Source organism: Bufo bufo, chromosome 2 (genome assembly GCF_905171765.1).
Source record: "Bufo bufo chromosome 2, aBufBuf1.1, whole genome shotgun sequence".
Classification (NCBI taxonomy): Eukaryota; Metazoa; Chordata; class Amphibia; order Anura; family Bufonidae; genus Bufo; species Bufo bufo.
The window spans coordinates 787,279,157-787,301,894 of NC_053390.1; the positions used below are offsets into that span (position 1 = coordinate 787,279,157).

Here is a 22,738-nt window from a genome sequence, read left to right on the forward strand (position 1 = left end):
CGTGCGAAACGAATTGCACTCGCGCGGAAAAAAAGTGAGCAACGCAATCGCAGTCAAAACTGACTGAAATTGCGTACGCACTCGCACGATTTTCCCTGATCGCAGACGCAACGCATTCGGACTTAATCCGGACACGATGATCTGCAAGGGGCCTTTCTGTACATTTTTAGTAAGGATTACATTTTTTGTAATGCAGTGGATGATATCGGTGCAAATCCGCATCAAAATTAGCAAGTAAGATGCCGATTCTGCTGCAGAAATGCAGTGAAATGTACATGATGCTGCAGACGGCAAATAGGGGTCCACAATGCACCGGCCGAGTGGGATGCAAATCCATTACTTGCAGATACTGATACATCCATAACTTGAATGGGTCTGCGATCAACAAGATACGGCAAAACATAGGACATGTCTTATCTTTTGCGGTGCGGAGGCATGGACCCGAAAGCCCACGGAAGAGCTTCGTAGTGCTTCTGTGGGCTTCCGATTCGTGCCTCCACTCCACAAAAGATAAGACATGTCCTATCTTCGGCCTTATCTTGTGGATCGTGGACCCATTTAAGTCAATGGGTCAGCATTCGCAGCACGGAGTGTGTAACGCCCCAGAGTGGCAATACCACTTCTGCACCCCGCTACTGTCTCCTATGGGCTAATATAGTGTCATCTTATGCATTTATTTCAGGTCCATACACTGTGCATTTCTAATGTTGGTAACTGTTCTTGTTCATGTAATTTACCTGGTTCACCAGAAGGTGGCAGCAAGCATGGCAGAGCTACATTTATAGAGAGTGGAACCCTTCTTTCCATTCTAACTTTCCCTCTGAGGAGGGGAGAGGACTAGTTAGTTGGAGTTAGTTGCAGTTTACCCCCTTCGAAGGAAGGGTATGCAGCAGGTGCACGTCCCTGCTGGACGTGCCTTGCCCAAGCCAGCTAGAGCACCTTGAGCTCTGCTGGATGTGGAGACCACAGCTTGAAGCCTCTGAAGCCAGGAGGAAAAGAGTTCCCTGGACTAATCTAGAGTCAGACTACAGAGAAAAGTTGCAGCATACAGCTAAAGCAAAGTCACACAGCAATATTGTCAGTACAGCAGAGTCAGAGAGCGACAGAATTAGCAGAGTTGAGTTTGTTCGCCCGCCAGAGTTGATGCTAAAGCCTGCTGGAACCAAGACAAAGCCTGAAACTGTTGGAGAAACGTTTATTCAAGTAAAGCTGTTATTGAACTTCATCACAAGGTCTGGACTCAATTTATTTCTTCACCCCCTAATTCAACTACCCCCTTTTCATTGCTTCAGGGCCAACGCCTGGGGTCCAGCGTATCTAGGTAGGAGCACTGTGACACGTGCACCAACATTAAGGGACATTTAGGCCACCCTACACCACTCTGGCATTCCTACACCTGGGTACCATCCACAGTATCACAAAAAGGGGCCCTGTGCCCTTGTTGCTTCATTGCAACTGGCGTCACGAAATAAGTACTAGTACTCTTAAAGGGCCCTAGGGGGAGGCGCCCGCCGCAAGTGCATACGGCCATTGCCCGTATATTGCGGATCCGCCTTTTGCAGTCCGCAATACGGGCACGGAGCCCTTACGTTCGTCTGCTGGAGTCCTTAGGCATGGTTTTCAACAGGCTGCTGCTGCATGTGCCAAAAACAGCAGATTGGTGGAGGTGCTGTGTGTCGGACCCCCTACCGATCTGATATTGATGACATATCTAGAGGCTAGGTCATCAGTATCCAAAAACTGGAATTCACCTCTAAAAGGATAGACTGAGACTGGGCAAAAACTCTCATGGGTCTGTAAATGGTGGACAAAGGGAGAATGCTTGTCCATTCTCGGACAACCCCTTTAAAGCTATTCATAGAGAGGCAGATTTTGGCTGAGGATGCACAATGATCTTGGCTGGGGCATGTGGATTGACCAAGGATCGCTGCATCGAGCAGGGTTGGATTTCTTTGTGAATCTGGGGTCGCGGTTGTGGCAGCTTGTGAGTAGTGCAGTGACCCCATTCATTTCTAGGGCTGCACTGCTACACAGCCATCCTTGTTCGCGTGGCGGGTGTCCTGCTGTGTGGCCCCAGACTTAAAGGGGTTGTGTCACTTCAGCAAATAGAATTTATCATGTAGACAAAGTTAATACAAGGCACTTACTAATGTATTGTGATTCACCATATTGCTTCCTTTGCTGGCTGGATTCATTTTTCCATCACATTATACACTGCTCGTTTCCATGGTTACGACCACCCTGCAATGCATCAGTAGTGGTCGTGCTTGCACACTATAGGAAAAGACGCCAGTCTCCCTGGAGGCAGGGGACCGCAGGAGTGCACATAGCCACGCATGCACAGTAGATCCCACACTGACCACCCCAACAGAGGTTGTAACCCCTTGAAAAATTAATCAAGCCAGCGGCGGAGGCAATATGGACAATCCCAATACATTAGTAAGTGCCTTGTATTAACTTTCTCTACATGACAAATGCCATTTGCTGAAGTGAAACAACCCCTTTAGGCCTCATGTACACGACCGCTGTGTGTTTTGCGGTCCGCAAATCGTGTATCCGCAAAACACGGATGGCGTCCATTTGCGTTCCGCAATTTGCGGAACGGCATGGACAGCCTTTATATAACTTCATATTCTTGTCTGCAAAGCGTGGACAAGAATAGGGCAGATTATATTTTTTTTGTGGACCACGGAACGGAGATACGGATGCGGACAGTACACGGAGAGCTGTCCGCATCTTTTGCGGCCCCTTTGAAGTGAATGGGTCCGCATCCGAGCCGCCAAAACTGCGGCTCGGATGCAGACCAAAACAACGGCCGTGTGCACGAGGCCTTAAAGTGGAATTAAAGACTACAGCAGAAATCTGAGGCTGACCCTTGGGTTTCTGCATCTTAAGGATCGTCCTGAATGCGGAACCTGTGGCAAGATAGACTCTAATCTGGCAATAGACCCTACAGGGAAATTTCTGGTCGGGCCGAAGCTCAGGGGGCCACCAGTCAGGTAAGTAATCAACTGGAAGTGTCAAGTAGTTATGTACCTGACTGGCAACCACATGTGCCCTTCTGACTCCCGAGTCAAGTGTATTGCCCTCCTTAGGTACTGGAGTAGGAGGACAGAATGTGGCAGCTTCCAGGGAGGTATTTGGTTCTGCTGGGGCAGTATATTGTGCTGCACTGTGGTATTTGGTTCTGCTGGGGCAGTATATTGTGCTGCACTGTGGTATTTGGTTCTGCTGGGGCAGTATATTGTGCTGCACTGTGGTATTTGGTTCTGCTGGGGCAGTATATTGTGCTGCACTGTGGTATCTGGTTCTGCTGGGGCAGTATATTGTGCTGCACTGTGGTATTTGGCTCTGCTGAGGCAGTATTTTGTGCCGCAATATGCTATAATAGCCCCTCCTATCAGTGTTGCCTCCGCTTTCTGTCAATTTCTTACTTACCAACATTTCAATTGGTAAAATCGGGGCATATAAGCCCCACCCAAGAATCTGACCAGAAGCACCCACTTGTGGGTGGGGTTTGAGTTAACCCCGCCCATTTTTGGCTGGGGACAGGGCAAATTTGCCAGGAATGTCTCTGAAAATCAGGGACAGTCTCCGCATATTCGGGGCAGTTGGCATCTATGCAATTCGGAACTGTAACCAACTTTGGGCCACTTTTAGTTCCCGGTCCGCCCCTGTTATATGTGTGTATATATCTAGATCCAAAATTTTCACCTGTAATTACAGTGCTGACGCTAAATATCATGTCCTGTATGTGTACGGTATATGTGTGTGTGTATATATATATATAAATAAGTCCCCCCCCCCCTGTAATTACAGTGCTGACGCTAATTATCATGTCCTGTATATGTACGGTATATGTCTGTGTATATATATATATATACACTGCGTGCAGAATTATTAGGCAAATGAGTATTTTGACCACATCATCCTCTTTATGCATGTTGTCTTACTCCAAGCTGTATAGGCTCGAAAGCCTACTACCAATTAAGCATATTAGGTGATGTGCATCTCTGTAATGAGAAGGGGTGTGGTCTGATGACATCAACACCCTATATTAGGTGTGCATAATTATTAGGCAACTTCCTTTCCTTTGGCAAAATGGGTCAAAAGAAGGACTTGACAGGCTCAGAAAAGTCAAAAATAGTGAGATATCTTGCAGAGGGATGCAGCACTCTTAAAATTGCAAAGCTTCTGAAGCGTGATCATCGAACAATCAAGCGTTTCATTCAAAATAGTCAACAGGGTCGCAAGAAGCGTGTGGAAAAACCAAGGTGCAAAATAACTGCCCATGAACTGAGAAAAGTCAAGCGTGCAGCTTGCAAGATGCCACTTGCCACCAGTTTGGCCATATTTCAGAGCTGCAACATCACTGGAGTGCCCAAAAGCACAAGGTGTGCAATACTCAGAGACATGGCCAAGGTAAGAAAGGCTGAAAGACGACCACCACTGAACAAGACACACAAGCTGGAACGTCAAGACTGGGCCAAGAAATATCTCAAGACTGATTTTTCTAAGGTTTTATGGACTGATGAAATGAGAGTGAGTCTTGATGGGCCAGATGGATGGGCCCGTGGCTGGATTGGTAAAGGGCAGAGAGCTCCAGTCCGACTCAGACGCCAGCAAGGTGGAGGTGGAGTACTGGTTTGGGATGGTATCATCAAAGATGAGCTTGTGGGGCCTTTTCGGGTTGAGGATGGAGTCAAGCTCAACTCCCAGTCCTACTGCCAGTTTCTGGAAGACACCTTCTTCAAGCAGTGGTACAGGAAGAAGTCTGCATCCTTCAAGAAAAACATGATTTTCATGCAGGACAATGCTCCATCACACACGTCCAAGTACTCCACAGCGTGGCTGGCAAGAAAGGGTATAAAAGAAGAAAATCTAATGACATGGCCTCCTTGTTCACCTGATCTGAACCCCATTGAGAACCTGTGGTCCATCATCAAATGTGAGATTTACAAGGAGGGAAAACAGTACACCTCTCTGAACAGTGTCTGGGAGGCTGTGGTTGCTGCTGCACGCAATGTTGATGGTGAACAGATCAAAACACTGACAGAATCCATGGATGGCAGGCTTTTGAGTGTCCTTGCAAAGAAAGGTGGCTATATTGGTCACTGATTTGTTTTTGTTTTGTTTATGAATGTCAGAAATGTATATTTGTGAATGTTGAAATGTTATATTGGTTTCACTGGTAAAAATAAATAATTGAAATGGGTATATATTTGTTTTTTGTTAAGTTGCCTAATAATTATGCACAGTAATAGTCACCTGCACACACAGATATCCCCCTAAAATAGCTAAAACTAAAAACAAACTAAAAACTACTTCCAAAAATATTCAGCTTTGATATTAATGAGTTTTTTGGGTTCATTGAGAACATGGTTGTTGTTCAATAATAAAATTAATCCTCAAAAATACAACTTGCCTAATAATTCTGCACTCCCTGTATATATATATATACTATATATACCCTATAAAAAAGTCCCCCTGTAATTACAGTGCTGACACTAATCATGTCCTGTATACTGTGTATGTCTGTGTATATATATATATATATATATATATATATGAATAATTCCCCCCTCCCTCCCTGTAATTACAGGGGTGACTCTAATTACAGGTATGTTATCTGATTCATCACCTGTATATGTATATATATATATATTTTTTATTTTTTTGCTGTAATTACAGTAGTGACGCTGATTATCATGCCCTGTATACTGTATATGTATGTGTATATATATATATATATATATATATATATATAAATATTCCCCCCCCCTCTGTAATTACAGGGGTGACGCTAATTACAGGTATGTTATCTGATTCATCACCTGTATATATATATAATTTTTTTAGCTGTAATTACAGTGCTGACGCTGATTATCATGTCCTGTATACTGTATGTGTATATATATATATATATATATATATATATGAATATTCCCCCCCCCCCTCTGTAATTACAGGGGTGACGCTAATTACAGGTATGTTATCTGTCACCGGATTCGTGACATCACATGAGGAGAATTTACGGCTCCGCAGCCTTTATATCGCACACTGAAATGATAATGACTTCTATTTCCAGCACAGCGGTACGTCACTCTTATGGGAAACATCTCCACATAGGAGTATCCATGCCTCAGGAGGACTGAGTATACGTATGGAGGAGGGGGTGGGAGGGGCGTAGGCATCCACACGCCTTCTCTGCGGCGGCCATATTTGAATCTGGCATGGGGAGATAGACCTCTGGTAGAAATCTTCTCAGATTGCCACAACATCCCTCAATGTTTCCCCGCAGTGTCACTATCTCTTAATCACACACATATAGATATAATCCTACAGCGCCTGTTACTTCAGTGTTAAAAGCCCAGCAAGTGGCTGCGATTCTCGCATCAAGGTTACTATAGTTTATCCTTGTATATTGTTATGTTTTTATTTTCAGGACGTGACAAATCTCTTCCTCCTTAGTCAAGGGCCGACACGTAATGGTTGCCCAGTTCAAAAATGGCGAAGTAGAATCTCTCCAGGGAGTAGGTAATTAACATGAAAGTCTCCGCCTCCCTCTCGTTATTGGTTGCTGGGACCCGGCTCGGGGCGTGGCGATGCTAGGTGGTTTGGCTTGAGAAAGTCGGCGCGCATGCGCGGACGTGTTAGAGTGGCGCTGCTTGCTTGGGATGGTGACTGTATTGGGGCTGTCAGTGGAGCCCTCACTGCTGCTGCTGACAATAAGGGGAGAGCCGCCCTCGGGTGTCCTGGGACTGGGGTGACTGACACCCGGATTTACAGCACAGCGCTAGGAGCAGCCGGCAGGAGAAAGGGGAGATCCCCTGGGGATCAGTGACAGCCAGCAGCCGCACAGCCCCGGAGGGAATGATGAACAGGTTCAGAAAGTGGCTGTACAAACCCAAGGTAAGTGCAGAGCTGGCTCCTGGGGGCCCCAGTCATAGGATGCCAGGCTATGTACAGTATACTATGTATTATCATCCTGTGTACGACTTCACTGTCAGCCCTTGGAAGTGTCCCTTCTGCATGTTACATGTGGAATCAATTCACATATGTACTTGAGTAACTTTCTTATACATTACTTATCCTGCATGATACTCCAGAGCTGCACTCACTATTCTGCTGGTGGAGTCACTGTGCACATACATTACATTACTTATCCTGTACTGATACTCAGTTACATCCTGTATTATACTCCAGAGCTGCACTCACTGTTCTGCTGGTGCAGTCACTGTGTACATACATGACATTACTTATCCTGAGTTATATCCTGTATTATACTCCAGAGCTGCACTCACTATTCTGCTGGTGCAGTCACTGTGTACATATATTACATTACTTATCCTGTACTCATCCTGAGTCACATCCTGTATTATACTCCAGAGCTGCACTCACTATTCTGCTGGTGCAGTCACTGTGTACGTACATTACATTACTTATCCTGTACTCATCCTGAGTCACATCCTGTATTATACTCCAGAGCTGCACTCACTGTTCTGCTGGTGCAGTCACTGTGTACATATATTACATTACTTATCCTGTACTGATCCTGAGTTACATCCTGTATTATACTCCAGAGCTGCACTCACTATTCTGCTGGTGCAGTCACTGTGTACATATATTACATTACTTATGCTGTACTGATCCTGAGTTACATCCTGTATTATACTCCAGAGCTGCACTCACTGTTCTGCTGGTGGAGTCACTGTGTACATACATTACTTATCCTGTACTGATCCTGAGTTACATCCTGTATTATACTCCAGAGCTGCACTCACTATTCTGCTGGTGGAGTCACTGTGTACATACATTACTTATCCTGTACTGATCCCGAGTTATCCTCTGTATTATACTCCAGAGCTGCGTTTACAATCCTGCAGCCTTCAAAGCTGAAATCTCCCAGTGTTCTTTGTAGCACTGAAGCTGGATATCCTTATTCTGGGAAGTGCAATCAGGATCGCTGATTTGATGTCAGGAAAAGTTACTGCCCACTCTAATAGAGGAGTCCAGCTAATCTGTCAGGGATGTGTCTGACGAGAGGCTTGCTGACTGTTTCCAATGGCACTTGACAGAATTGCGAATGCAGCTCTGCACTATAGATTGTTTAGCTCACACAGAATTGCACGGATTAGATACGATTGTGGCAAACGTCCAGCAGGATTATAGTACGTACGATAGCATTTTCATCCTCTACATATAAATGATGTTGTTTCCATTCACTGACACACAGCGTCATACAGGTCCTGAGAGGGCCACATCTGCTGCGTAGAAGTACAGCCGGAAGATGTGGTAGTGATATTACAGGGTCAGAGCCGCTGAATGTTGGGAACGGTGGTGACTGGTGCATTGTGGGTAACTTAGCGTGGAACATCTCTCAGGACAATATGGCGGTATAGGGGAGATTTATCAAAAGCACGCTAGGCTCGTGGATGGATGATGAGTGAAAACGGCGCAAATTGAAACAAATATATGGTGTAAAAGGCATAAAAACGGAACAAAAGGGCTCAGGGCTCTTTCACACGTCAGTGGATGGCGGCCCTCTGCGGTCTCCATGGACTGCACATCTACCTGTTTTGACCGTGATTACAGATCCCTCGCGCACATTATAGTCTATGGGTCCGTGAAAATCACCTCCGTGGTTTTTGCAGATCATTGCTAGAAAACTCTCCGGAAACCACTTCCTAGCAGTGTCCATGAAACGCGGAGGACACATGGACCAGGGATCATGGACCGTGTCACAGGTGAAGCAAAGACCGCGCCATTGTGGCCGTACCATGGACATGGAAGTGTGAATCAGGCCTTAGAGGGTTTTTCCGAGATTTTAATACTGATGACCTACCCTCGGTATAGGTCATCAGTATGTGATTGATGGGGGTCTGACACCCGGGACCCCCGCTGATCAGCTCCTTGAGAAGGCAGCGGCCTTCTCTCTGCTTTGCCTAGGCCGAGTGACGTCACATTCATTGGTCACATGTCCTAGGAGCAGCTCAGCCCCATAGAAGTGAATGGGGCTGAGCGCAATACCAAGTACAGCCACTATACAATGTACGGCGCTGTGCTTGGTGAGCTGCGAGAAGGCCGCAGAGCGCACAGGACGACGGGGGTCCTTGGTGTCAGACCTCCACTGATCAGATACTGACCGCCTATCCAGAAAATGGCAGGTCCGTTAAACTGGTTGAGCGGCGAGTACAACTGGAACACCCACTGATTCTGCCCGTCATCCATTGACGATAACGATAGCAGGAGAACGGGAAGCTTCTTTCCGTCACGTAGCCGTTATTTCTGGCGGAAAGAAAAAAAAAAAGCCCTGCAGCCAAAAATATCGTAAACCTATCGGAGCGGACAGGAATGGCGCATTACCAGTGCTCAAATGCGGATTGTAACGGAATGGAGTAAGGCTACTTTCACATTTGCGTTGTTGTTTTCCGGTATTGAAACCCGGCAGAGGATCGCAATACCGGGAAAAAAACGTTTCCGCCTAGTCCTCATGCATTCTGAATAGAAAGGGATCGGTTCAGGATGCATCAGGACGTCTTCCGTTCCGTCAGCTTTTTTCCGTTTTCTGACCGGACACAAAACCCGCTGCTGCAAGCTAGGGTTTTGCCTCCGGTCATAAAAACTGAAAAAAAAAAAAAAAAAAAAACGGATCCGGCAATGAAAACAATGTAAGTCTATGGTGACGGATCCGTTTTTTTTTTTTTTACGTTTTGATTTCACACAGCCACATCCTAACGGAACGGATGCATCCTGATCTGCAAAATCCAAACGGATCCGTTTACTTCCAGTATTGAGATCTCAATATCGGAAGTAACGACGCCAGTGTGAACAACGCCTGACGCTAAGGCCTCTTTCACACGGCCGTTTTTTTTTCCCGTTTACTGGCCGTTTTTTGCGGTCCGTATACGGAACCATTGATTTCAATGGGTCCGCAAAAAAAACGGAATGTACTCCGTATGCATTCCGTTTCCGTTTTTCCGTTTTTCCGTTCCGTTTTAACATAGAACATGTCCTATATTTGGCCGCAAATCACGTTCCGTGGCTCCATTAAAGTCTATGGGTCCGCAAAAAAACGGAATGCATACGGAAGTGCATCCGTATGTCTTCCGTATCCGTTCCGTTTTTTGCGGATCCATCTATTGAAAATGTTATGCCCAGCCCAATTTTTTCTATGAAATTACTGTATACTGTATTTGCCATACGGAAAAACGGAACGGAAAAACGGAACGGAAACGGAAACACAACGGAAACAAAAAACGGAACAACGGATCCGTTTAAAACGGACCGCAAAACACTGAAAAAGACATACGGTCGTGTGCAATAGGCCTAACTCTGTTCCGGTATTCTTATGGTTGTTCTTTCTAGGATTTCTCTCCTGAATTTCCCCTTCTGCTGCAGTTCTGCGGAGACGGTTCGGGACGGGGATACATTACCAGATGAAAATAATTTCCGCGTGCCCCACTTTTCTGGCCCAATTTGCGCCAGCGTACCCCCCTCCTGTCTATATTCCTGACGTACGCAGTGGTATCCTCTTCCTCCTCCCTGCATATATGTATAGCATAGCATTGGGTGTGTAATCTGAGAACACCTTATCTGCTCTGCTATAACATGAGCTTCCCCAGCAGAACCAGGTGATAGGTGACGCCGATCCCAGCCATGTCCTGCAGCTGTGTAATCCTACTTGTTTTTCCTGGACTTTTATATTCATGGCCTATCCTTAGGACAGGTCATCAATATCTGAATTGTGAGGGTCGGACTCCGGTCACCCCCACTGGTCATCTGTTTTTCAGTAGAATTACAGCTCCATTCACTTCAGTGGGAGCAGCGCTGCAGTAACCAGTTCCGTCAGCTGCACAGTGGGTGGCGCCGTGTAGTTCTTTTCCCTGTTTCCAGCGGCAGGGCCCCCTTCTTGCCGGCGGTCCTGGGAGTCGGACCTCTCACCAATCAGATATTGGATGGATATAAAAGTGCTGGGAATAAGCTGCTCACAAAGTGTGTCCCTGCCGCGATCCCCAGCGATCAGCTGAAATCTGCCAGTAAGGGTTGAATTTCCCAACAGCGCCACCTCAGGGGAAATGAAGCATTACACAATGTCCATTCAAATCAGTAAATTGTCTGTGTAAGGGCTCGTGCACACGACCGTATGTATTTTGCGATCCGCAAAAAATACGGATGACGTCCGTGTGCATTCCGTATTTTGCGGAACGGAACAGCCGGCCCCTAATAGAACAGCACTATCCTTGTCCGTAATGCGGACAATAATAGGACATGTTCTACTTTTTTGCGGAACGGACATACGGAAACGGAATGCACACAGAGTCATTTCCGTTTTTTGCGGCCCCATTGAAGTGAATGGTACCGCATAAGGGCGGCAAAAAAAAAAAAATGGAACGGACACGGAAACCAAATACATTCGTGTGCATGAGCCCCAATTCTGATAGTCCGGCATAAGACATTAGATCTTTTTTATAGTCTCCTTGTAGATTCTCTGTATCAGGGATCTGCAACCTCCGGCACTCCAGCTGTTCTCAGACTACAACTCCCAGAATCCTCCTTTCACTTCTATGGGAGTTACAAGAACAGCCAAGTATGTGTGCATGCTGGGAGTTGTAGTTTCACAGCCGAAGGTTGCCGATCCGTGGTCTATATAATTGGCCAATAATCCAGAATATTCACTAATCCGTCCGCTTTCACAGCCCGATTAGACTGAATGAGATGACACCCATCAGACTCTAGTGATTGGCTTGTAACCTGTGGCTCTCCAGCTGCTGTGAAAACTACAACTCTCAGCATTCCCTGACAGCTTCTGGCTGGAGGTGGCCTTTGGCTGTCTACCCTGGGTTAATGTGTGCAGTCTTTTAGATAATCTGACCCCCGGGTGTTGGTCAGTAGTGACGGAGCGCACGGTATCCTGTGTATTCTGTATGCCGTGTGGTGTCGCCCCCTGCTGGTAGTCTCAGCCGTATATGACGGTAGTAGGAATCTACACAACGTTAGGTTGATAGAACCTATAGCAGTGATGGCTAACCTCCGGCACTCCAGCTGTGGTAGAACTACAACTCCCAGGATGGCCGTTCTCATAACTCCTTAGAAATGCATGCTTGCTGGGAGTAGTAGTTTCACCACCGCCGGAGATTAACCATCACTGACCTATTGAAACCTAGAAATAAGTATTCCTATAAGTAATACATCTGATAATCCAGAAAGTCTCCTCGTCCGGCAGTGCTGTGTAGAACTACGATAATACTTAGTTTGAGACCCTATTTTACATCGGAAATGTGGCGCAGTTTCGCTCAAAATATTGCCTATTATACCCCATGAAGCCACTCCCCTTTTCCGTTAAGTCACTCCCCCTAGTTCCACTAAGCGCCAATATTATCTCTAACCCTGGTTTTGCCAATCTGTTCAACATTTTGCCTCATTTTACACCAGAATCTGGATGCGCTCGTATTGGTAAATATTGGCCAGAAGTTGTGGTCAGACAGAAGGGAGTATCAGACTACGCAGGGGTTTTCTTGTAGTCTGTTACCATGGAGACACGAGTATTAGGAATCACCTCCTGTACCTAGCATCCATAGTTATATATTTATTATATTTTCTGATCTGGATGACGGACAGGGCCTGGTCATAGCTATAAATATTATATATCAATGTAGGATATTGAAGGGCGGGGGCGGGATAGCCTGTAATACCGCACTTGTGGTTCAGCCTCCAAGATCACAATGACCAGAAGCTTGACTCAGCCACTTATGTAGATCAGGTATTATTATTACGCTCCGTCACATTATACCGCAGTGACCTGCTACTCCCGGTGAGATCATCGCGTTGTGTGCCAGGGAATATCTCAGACGCCAGGTCCTCCTCATTCTTGTAAAGTGAAGCTTCAGTGTGGAGCCGCTGGATATACGGGATGCCACGCAGGCGCCCGTATATTCTGCTGATGGGAAGAAGGGGCAGGAATTCTCGTTTCCCAGCAGCCCAATCTATGGCTCTTCAGTCCCTCTTAGGAGAAGTAAAGCGGACATCATGACTAGGTCATCCTATGGACAAGCCAAGCTTTTTGGTCTCCAACTGAGCGACTACGTAGCTTTTAACGCCCTTAGTTATATCGTCCAAACTAGCTGATTGATGCCGCCCTACATCAAGCAACCCACCCTTGTGACTCGCTAGTTTCCGTGGGGATTGTCGGCAGGAATTTCTCACCCTACATAGTTGTCAGCTAAATGGTTGACTGACCGCTATTCCTTCCAACCGCTCCATATACTGGCAGAGCATGCATGTGTCCTTGATAGGGATAGTGGAATAATAATAATAGAGATGTCTCTCCCTTAGGACTTGTACACACGAACGTATGTGTTCCGTTTCCGTATTGCGGATCCGCAATACACGGACAGCGTTCCGTGTGAATTCCTCATAACGGATGCGGACCGATTCACTTTCAATGGGTCTGCAAATCCAGAGATGCGGAACGGCGCAGAACAGAAGCACGGAACGGAACGCTACGGAAGCACTGAGGAATGCTTCCATGGGGTTCCGTTACGTACTTTCATTCCGCGAAAAATATAGAACTTGCTCTATCTTTTTGCGGAATGGAAGGATGCGGACCCATTCAAGTTAAATGGGTCTGGATCCGTCCCGGAGCCTGCACGAACGTTCTCCGTGCATATGTACAGCGCTATGGAATGAATGGCGCTTTAATAATAAATGATAATAATAATAATTGGGGACCGCAAATTGCGGTGCCCAATGCACGGAACGCAACACATACGTTTGTGTGAACAAGCCCTTAGGCCTCTTGCACACGTCCATTCATTTCAATGGATCCGCAAAAAAAAAAAACGGAAGGTACTCCGTATTCCTTCAGTTTTGGTATTTCCGTTTTTCAGCGTCCCCGTCCCCCCCACCAGTCATCTTTTTAGGGCAATCGCCAGCTTTGGAAACTATACAATGGATGACGCTGCAAACCACCCATAGTGAGAATCCTAGTTACCTGATCCCCGCCGCTGGGTTTCATCTCCATTGCTCCTTCTCGGACACCATAGGACAATGACGGCTAACCTCCGGCTGTGGTGACACTACGACTCCCAGCATGCTCCATTCGTTTCTATAGAGAACAGCCAGTGAGTGTACATCTTGGGAGTCGTAGTTTTACCACAGCTGGAGTGCCGGAGGTTAGCCGTCACAGCCATAGGTCTTTAGTCTCTCCTCGCCAACATCTGGTTTGACGCAGGTCACATGGCCCCCTCGCAGCCAATGACTGGCCACAACAGTGAGGTGTCACGTGACCCAGTAACGATGGATGGCAGAAGCCACCACGTAACCTGCGTTAAACTGGATGTTGACCTGCATCGCCAGAAAGGGGGGTGATGGAGCGTAACTCAGCGGTGGGCATCAGACAACTACAAATCCCACCACCGGTCCGGCCATGCTTGGGGGGGGGGGGGGGGGGGGGGACGGGACTGAACAACCCCTTTATGCTTGACATGGTTTTGGGGAAGTTATTGGACAAAACCATCTAGTAAGACTCTTTTGATGCATATCTACACAAGGCCTGCTTCTTCGCTGACCCTTTTGCAACACCGTTGAGAAGTCCCGTAATGTTTGATCAGCCGGAGCTCTTCGAGGTACAAGGCATTTCAGTCTAGTGATGGATGGGCCTATTGTACAGTCTGCCCTATATCTGGGGTCTTGCATTGATAAATATTGCGGCCATACCTGCCGGGAAATGTAAACCAATATGGATACGAGGCTGCACTTGGGATGCATTGGGGACGGGACGCTGACGGTTCTTTAGAGTAACTTCCTCCTTTATTAATTTGTAACTGGCCACGAGGAATGTGAACAATGCAGTCTGACGTCATAGAGATCAGTGACCGTGGAGGAGATGGGTGGCTTGGGATGCAGGTGTGTGACACTGTGCGCAGATCGGGCCACTAATGAGCTGTAGTTTACTATGAGTTATCCTTGGACGCTGGGTTATTAGAGTGGGCGGGGCAGATAGGAAATCACCGGCTTCCTTACAGTTAATGGTGGGCTTATGCATGTACATGGCAGCCAGTCTGAAAAGCAGAGCTGCAGTATAATGCATACACACCTCCTCAGCATTCACAGTTACTCAGTCCTTGGCTTTGGGACTGTTGAGAAGCACTGGACTTTGGTCAACCCTCTTCATTGACCTCAGATAGGATGCTGTAGAACAGCTCAGGCTACTTGTCTTGATAGCCAGGTTCCTACATCTTGGACACACGCTGAGACTCTAATGGGTACTTACAGCAGGACTAAGTGCCTCGCCAAAGAGCTTCATATCACCTAAAAGATGCCACCAACCAGGGTGCTGATTATGAACCACCAGGCAATATATGGTCAGGTCAAGTCCACCAGAGGGGACACCCACATGTCTAGGACATGCCATCGTTCTGTGATTTGGTGGGGTCAGGTCGATCCTAATACTTGTGCTTATTTAGAGCTACATCCCCTTCAAAGCTTTCCCTGCAGAGCAGCGCTCCTGGTCCCCTGGAACTGCAACCAAGTCCATTCACTTGAATAAGGTTGTGCTGCAGTTCCTTGCACGGCCAGGTGGCGGGGCTGCTGCACAGGGACAAATGGTGACTTGGAGGCAGCACCAATTAGCGGTGCAGCCACTTCATTCTCTGGATCGGTTGGGTGGGATATTGTGACTTTAGAGGATGGAGTTAATACAGGATGTCCCATTGAGGATTCGCCAGTCTGCAGTTCGCAGTCAGGTTCATAATCGTAGACCGCTCTGGAAATTACTCTTACTGCGCAGCAAAATTGTTGGTAAAACCATTAAAATTAAGTGAGCGAATCTCCCTTATTGCTGAGTGCGCTAAAAGCTGTCCCTTCTCTCAGTCCTGCATTGTAATGAATCAGTAGCTATAGAGAATCTTAGCGCTGTTTACTGGTTCGTGCCTTTTCTGATAGGCGCGCGAACGTGCCCTGACCTTGGGAATACAAAAAGTCAGTAAAATATGGGGGACGTCTATCGAAACAGCAGTGCATAATTGTTAGGCCTACAGACATATGGATCTGTGTGCATTCCCCGTTGGTATGTCCGTTCCGCAAAAAGATAGAACATGTCCTATACTTGGCCACAAAATGCGGACCACAAACTCATTGAAGTCATTGGGTCCGCAAAACTGCAGATGCAACACGGACAGTATCTGTATTTTGTGCATCCGCAATTTGCAGACTGCAAAATACCTGCGATCATGTGCATGAGGCCTTAGGCTGGTTTCACACGGGCGTTGCGGGAAAAGGTGCGGGTGCGTTGCGGGAACATGCACGATTTTTCCGCGCGAGTGCAAAACATTGTAATGTGTTTTGCACGCGCATGAGAAAAATCGGCGGGTTTGGGTTAGGTACTCTGTAGATTGTATTATTTTCCCTTATAACAATAACAATGCATAGTACAATAGGGCTGGAGGGGTTAAAAAAATAAATAAATAAAATAAAAAATTTAACTCGCCTTAATTCACTTGATCGCGCGGCCGGCATCTCTTCTGTCTTCTTCTTTGCTGTGCACAGGATTAGGACCTTTGATGACGTCACTGTGCTCATCACATGGTCCAATCACATGGTGAGGGACCATGTGATTGGATCATGTGATGTGACGTCACCACAGGTCCTTAGCCGGCAGCTCAACATTACAGAAGAAGACAGAGATCCGCAACTATGCGATCAAGTGGACTCGGTGAGTTAATTTTTTTATTTTTTTTTAACCCCTCCAGCGCTGTTTTACTATGCATTCTGTGTTCAGAATGCTATTATTTTCCCTTATAACCATGTTATAAGGGACAATAATAAAGATCGGATCCCCAGCCCGATCGTCTCTTAGCAACCATGCGTGAAAATCGCACCGCATCCGCACTTGCTTGCCGATGCTTGCGATTTTCACACGGCCCCATTCACTTCTATGAGGCCTGCGTTGCGTGAAAAACACAGAATATAGAGCTTGCTGCGATTTTCACGCAACGCACAAGTGATGCGTGAAAATCACCGCTCATGTGCACAGCCCCATAAAAATGAATGGGTCCGGATTCAGTGCGGGTGCAATGCGTTCAACTCACGCATTGCATCCGCGCGGGTAAACTCGCCCGTGTGAGAGGGGCCTTAGGATACGTATTTTCCAGGCTCCTGTGTACAGCTCTGTGTCCAGACTGAATGAAGCAGCCCTTCCTTCCTTCTCACAGCAGAAAGGCCAGTATGATTTCCATCATGGAGCAGCCAGAGGCTTTCTCATTACGAAAATCTAGGTCTTACTCTGGGACAGGGAAAAGGATTATCTGGGCACCACCCTTTTGACTTCTGCGTGCTGGTGGTCTGTCCCTTGGGACCCCCAGTGATCAGGAAAATGGGGATCCACAAGCTCTATTCACTTCTGCGGGAACGGCGATCTGCTGCAATCTCGTAGAAGTGAATGGAGCGGTAGCTTTGCATGTGCACTACCGATCCATATACATGGGGCACTGTCCTCATAATTGCTGGGGGGTTCCAGTGTTCAAAATCAAAAACTCACCCCATGCCGTAGACAGAGGGTAAGTGTTAAGTTGAGTAACGTCCCTTATTTTTGGGGTATGATTGATGCCTGCAATACACAATTGTCACCCCTGCCTTATTAGTATGACTCGACGAAACTTGGCCAAACACATTGGGGGTCATTTGCTTAGTTTAACGCTTCTTTTGGCGTAAAATTGTCACTCTACCACTGTTTTGTGACTTTATATTTTTTTTTAAATGCCTGTGCAACAATATCTGTCACACGGGCATTTTGACGCTGCGTTCGACACATAGTATGTATAGAGCAGGCATGCTCGACCTGCGGGCCTCCAGCTGTTGTAAAACTACAACTCCCACAATGCCCTGCTGTAGGCTGTTCGGGCATGCTGGGAGTTGTAGTTTTGCAACAGCTGGAGGGCCGCAGGTTGAGCATGCCTGGTATGGAGTGGCGAGCCCTGGCAAATTATGCTGGCATAGATTTTCTGGGAGGCGCACGGACTACCAAAGATCTCATTTATAATGAGGCGCATACAACTGCTCCGTAAAAGAAGCAAAAAATCCCATCCAAATATGACGTTGTTAGTGAATGACCCTCATTGACTTTGGAGTGATTGGATGACAATCCTGACTACATATTTTGGGGGGGATGGATCAGGTATATGGGAGTCACTAGAATTAATATAAGTGACCCCATATCTGATGTAAAGTTTTCCTATTTTTTTTTATTTTTTTTTTTAATTCTTTTATATTCTTATTCTTTTTATTCTTCTTAGTATTTTTATTTTTTATTTTATTTTTGCTATTTTTGGCATATTTGAAGAACCTCTGCTCCTGTATAGATATGGACACACGATAGAATCGATGTGGTATTTTGTAGAACATGTTTTTCAAGTGGTTGCAGGAAGACAATGATAACAAGCGGAAAGGTGAATAGGGTTTGCTGGGCAGGACTGGAATGTGTTGCTCATCATGGAAAACGTGCAGCTGGGTCTGTGACGCCGGCATCAATCATGATCTTTGTGGAAAGGCTAGAATTCCTGTTGTATTGAAGTCGGTGCTGGTGAGAGATCATAATGTGCTTTATAGTCCTCTCGTAACGTACCTCGCCCCGGTATACTACGTGTCTGCAATGGAGCCTGGTCCGGCATTCAGACCTGCTTTTACCAGGTGAACGTTCTCTAAGCGCACCGTGAGTTTGCAGCGGTGCTTTGTACAAGACCTCTGTTGCATTGCACATGTCAGAAGCATCAGCAAGTCTATGCAATCTGCCGCCATCTGTAAAAAAATGCAGAAAACCTTACTTTCCCATAACCCTAAAAAAATTCCCACCAATTGACTTTCCTGAACCTGCAAAATGGACCACCGAGGGTGAAGACGTGGCTGTGTGTGTGGACCCTCTCCAATAAATCAAATTCAAAAGGCAATCAGCTGATTGGCTCAGGGAAGCTGCAGATGACTACACTTATTCCCTGCAGTGGCCACTATAGGATAAATGTGGTACTACATAACCCCCATTTAAAGGGGTATTCCGGTTAAATTATGTTCTCAACAGGATAGGGGATAACTATGAGATAATGAGAACGGGAGCCCCGTACCCTCTGAAGCCCCCCTGAAATGAACGGAGCTGTCGGTTGGGCATGCGTGCTCCTGCTCCTCCATTGATTTCACAGACGTTCCCGTGACAGGTGGCAGGAGATCGGTGAGACTGGCAACACGTGGTTTGATCTGACATGTTTTCTGTTTAGATCTGTGTTGTTTCTGGTGCTTGCCACATCTTCTTTCCTCAGGTCATTTAACCTTCTCTACAGGGAGTGCAGAATTATTAGGCAAGTTGTATTTTTGAGGATTAATTTTATTATTGAACAACAACCATGTTCTCAATGAACCCAAAAAACTCATTAATATCAAAGCTGAATATTTTTGGAAGTAGTTTTTAGTTTGTTTTTAGTTTTAGCTATTTTAGGGGGATATCTGTGTGTGCAGGTGACTATTACTGTGCATAATTATTAGGCAACTTAACAAAAAACAAATATATACCCATTTTAATTATTTATTTTTACCAGTGAAACCAATATAACATCTCAACATTCACAAATATACATTTCTGACATTCAAAAACAAAACAAAAACAAATCAGTGACCAATATAGCCACCTTTCTTTGCAAGGACACTCAAAAGCCTGCCATCCATGGATTCTGTCAGTGTTTTGATCTGTTCACCATCAACATTGCGTGCAGCAGCAACCACAGCCTCCCAGACACTGTTCAGAGAGGTGTACTGTTTTCCCTCCTTGTAAATCTCACATTTGATGATGGACCACAGGTTCTCAATGGGGTTCAGATCAGGTGAACAAGGAGGCCATGTCATTAGATTTTTTTCTTTTATACCCTTTCTTGCCAGCCACGCTGTGGAGTACTTGGACGCGTGTGATGGAGCATTGTCCTGCATGAAAATCATGTTTTTCTTGAAGGATGCAGACTTCTTCCTGTACCACTGCTTGAAGAAGGTGTCTTCCAGAAACTGGCAGTAGGACTGGGAGTTGAGCTTGACTCCATGTTCAACCCGAAAAGGCCCCACAAGCTCATCTTTGATGATACCAGCCCAAACCAGTACTCCACCTCCACCTTGCTGGTGTCTGAGTCGGACTGGAGCTCTCTGCCCTTTACCAATCCAGCCACGGGCCCATCCATCTGGCCCATCAAGACTCACTCTCATTTCATCAGTCCATAAAACCTTAGAAAAATCAGTCTTGACGTTTCAGCTTGTGTGTCTTGTTCAGTGGTGGTCGTCTTTCAGCCTTTCTTACCTTGGCCATGTCTCTGAGTATTGCACACCTTGTGCTTTTGGGCACTCCAGTGATGTTGCAGCTCTGAAATATGGCCAAACTGGTGGCAAGTGGCATCTTGGCAGCTGCACGCTTGACTTTTCTCAGTTCATGGGCAGTTATTTTGCGCCTTGGTTTTTCCACACGCTTCTTGCGACCCTGTTGACTATTTTGAATGAAACGCTTGATTGTTCGATGATCACGCTTCAGAAGCTTTGCAATTTTAAGAGTGCTGCATCCCTCTGCAAGATATCTCACTATTTTTGACTTTTCTGAGCCTGTCAAGTCCTTCTTTTGACCCATTTTGCCAAAGGAAAGGAAGTTGCCTAATAATTATGCACACCTGATATAGGGTGTTGATGTCATTAGACCACACCCCTTCTCATTACAGAGATGCACATCACCTAATATGCTTAATTGGTAGTAGGCTTTCGAGCCTATACAGCTTGGAGTAAGACAACATGCATAAAGAGGATGATGTGGTCAAAATACTCATTTGCCTAATAATTCTGCACGCAGTGTATTTATAGTTGTTTCTCCCACTATGCTGTGCGGTTTATAGCTTCTGTTGGAGTTGTGGATAGCTGATGTGTGGATCTCGGCTGAGTTCCTGGTGCTACCATAGCCACTTGAAGTTAAGTGTTTTCTTTCCCTTTTGTATTTTATTTGGGTTATTTTGTGTGTTGCATTTCCCTGTAATTTGTATTAAGGCCTGAGGGAGACTCCTGTTCGCCCTTCCTTTTGGAGGACCAGGTTGTCTCAGTCCTGACATTAGTACCAGAGTGAGTTAGGACATTAGGTATTCCTGTGTATAAACTCACCTACCTCTGGGGTCTGTTTATACTGGTAGTTAGTTAGTCAGGACTTTGATTAGGGTTTTACTAGGAGGTGTCCATCTCCTTTCCCTAGTTTCCAGGCCTTATTCCCTCCTATGTTCGGTGTGGTGTTTCCCTCCCACGCCCGAACCTGACAGTAATATCGCCCCGTGTAAACGGACCGTAAGTCTTGATGGTGAATGTTGTATTCTCACCTGGTAGATCTAGAGCCTCATATATAGGCGGTGCTGATGCTGCGGAATGGAGAGACGGATGTAGAAAAAAAACAAAGCCAAAGAAGTAGAGAGCGGTATACCCGATGCAGTAGTAGAACAACAGACGGGAATAGCTGAGCTGGCATAGCAGTGTTAGCTGAAGAACTGTGAAGCAAAAAGACGTAGCCGAGTTGTAGCAGGGGATTGGAGACTGGTATTGCAGAGTTGATGTAGCTGAGTTGAATGGCAGAGCTGTTGCAGCGGAAATGATGTAGCAGAGTTAAATTAGCAAGGTTGATGCAGCGGATTGGAGTAGCAAAGCTGATGAGACTAAGTTGATGTAGCAGAGTTGATGCAGTGGGGTGGAGTACAGTGGATGAGGCTGAGTAATGTAAAAGAGCAGGTGTAGTAGAGTTAATAGCTGGGTAGTATTCTAGCGAATAAGGATTCTGAAACTACCCCGAATAAACGGAGGCATCCTGTTACCTGAGCCTGGCTCACATAGCCCAGCGGGATGATTTTATCACTGAGCATCGGGTGTCCACAGGCGACGGAAGGCCAGAGAAGAGGTCAGCGACAGGAGAGACAGAATATAAAACAAAATAAAAATACATAGTGCAACTCTATGGAAATCCATGTCCAGGAAGACATTACGCAGCCGTAGAAGTGACTGAGGTGAATAGTTGAGTGGGTGAAGGTCATTAGGTGCGGCTTGTGAAGTTTAGCATAAAACGTGATAGAAGAAGATTACAGATTAACGCGATCTCTCCCGGGAGTTAAAAACGATCTGTGACTGTGAAGTGAATAATAAAGTGTCGTCGCCTGATGAGGAGCCCTGCAGAGCATCTGCACAGAGCTTGCCGTGACGTTGCCTGCACCGCTCACCTTTTACCTTCACGCTCGCCTCTTTCGGTGCGTGCTTTAATCAATATGTATTTGGCTCTAGCAGTTGAATACGCTTGATAAAATCTCCGAGTCACTGCGGTGCCATAAATATCTCGGGCAGCGATGGCTCCTTTTTTTTTCTTTTTTTTTTTTCATTGAAGTCTGCTCTTATCCAGAAATCTAATCTACTGCAGGGAGGGGCACGGGGTCCTGTATCCTTAGTACGTTACACCAGAGCCCGTCTATTGCTAATACTGTGTGCAGTTCCTAAGAAGTCGTGCACATAGCGCTCAGTAAATACCACCATACAGTGCTCAATTAGCATCAATATACTACTCCGTACATGAAGTAATAGAAGTCCAGCGGAGGGCAAGGGAGAGCATCGAAGCATGAAATGCCTGGGTGAAAATATGGGTATGTCCGGGTATAGCTCTGAACCCAGACAACCCCTTTAAAGGGGTTATCCCATGACTGATTTA

At 46.2% G+C, this 22,738-nt stretch overlaps 2 protein-coding genes across 5 annotated transcripts in view; one reads left to right on the forward strand and one right to left on the reverse strand.

Moving 5' to 3' along the window:
* Nucleotides 1-21,893, reverse strand: part of CFAP99 (cilia and flagella associated protein 99) — a 113,966-nt gene extending 92,073 nt beyond the window's left edge. Inside the window, exon 1 of the mRNA XM_040419213.1 lies at nt 21,861-21,893. The gene's annotated coding sequence lies outside the window, so the exon portion shown is untranslated. The remainder of the gene's footprint in view (nt 1-21,860) is intronic.
* Nucleotides 6,637-22,738, forward strand: part of ZFYVE28 (zinc finger FYVE-type containing 28) — a 174,282-nt gene continuing 158,180 nt past the window's right edge. For all 4 annotated transcript variants that reach the window (XM_040419208.1, XM_040419209.1, XM_040419210.1 and 1 more), the window contains exon 1: nt 6,637-6,912. In XM_040419208.1, coding sequence (XP_040275142.1) covers nt 6,874-6,912 — 39 coding nt within the window. In that variant the 5' untranslated portion in view covers nt 6,637-6,873. The remainder of the gene's footprint in view (nt 6,913-22,738) is intronic.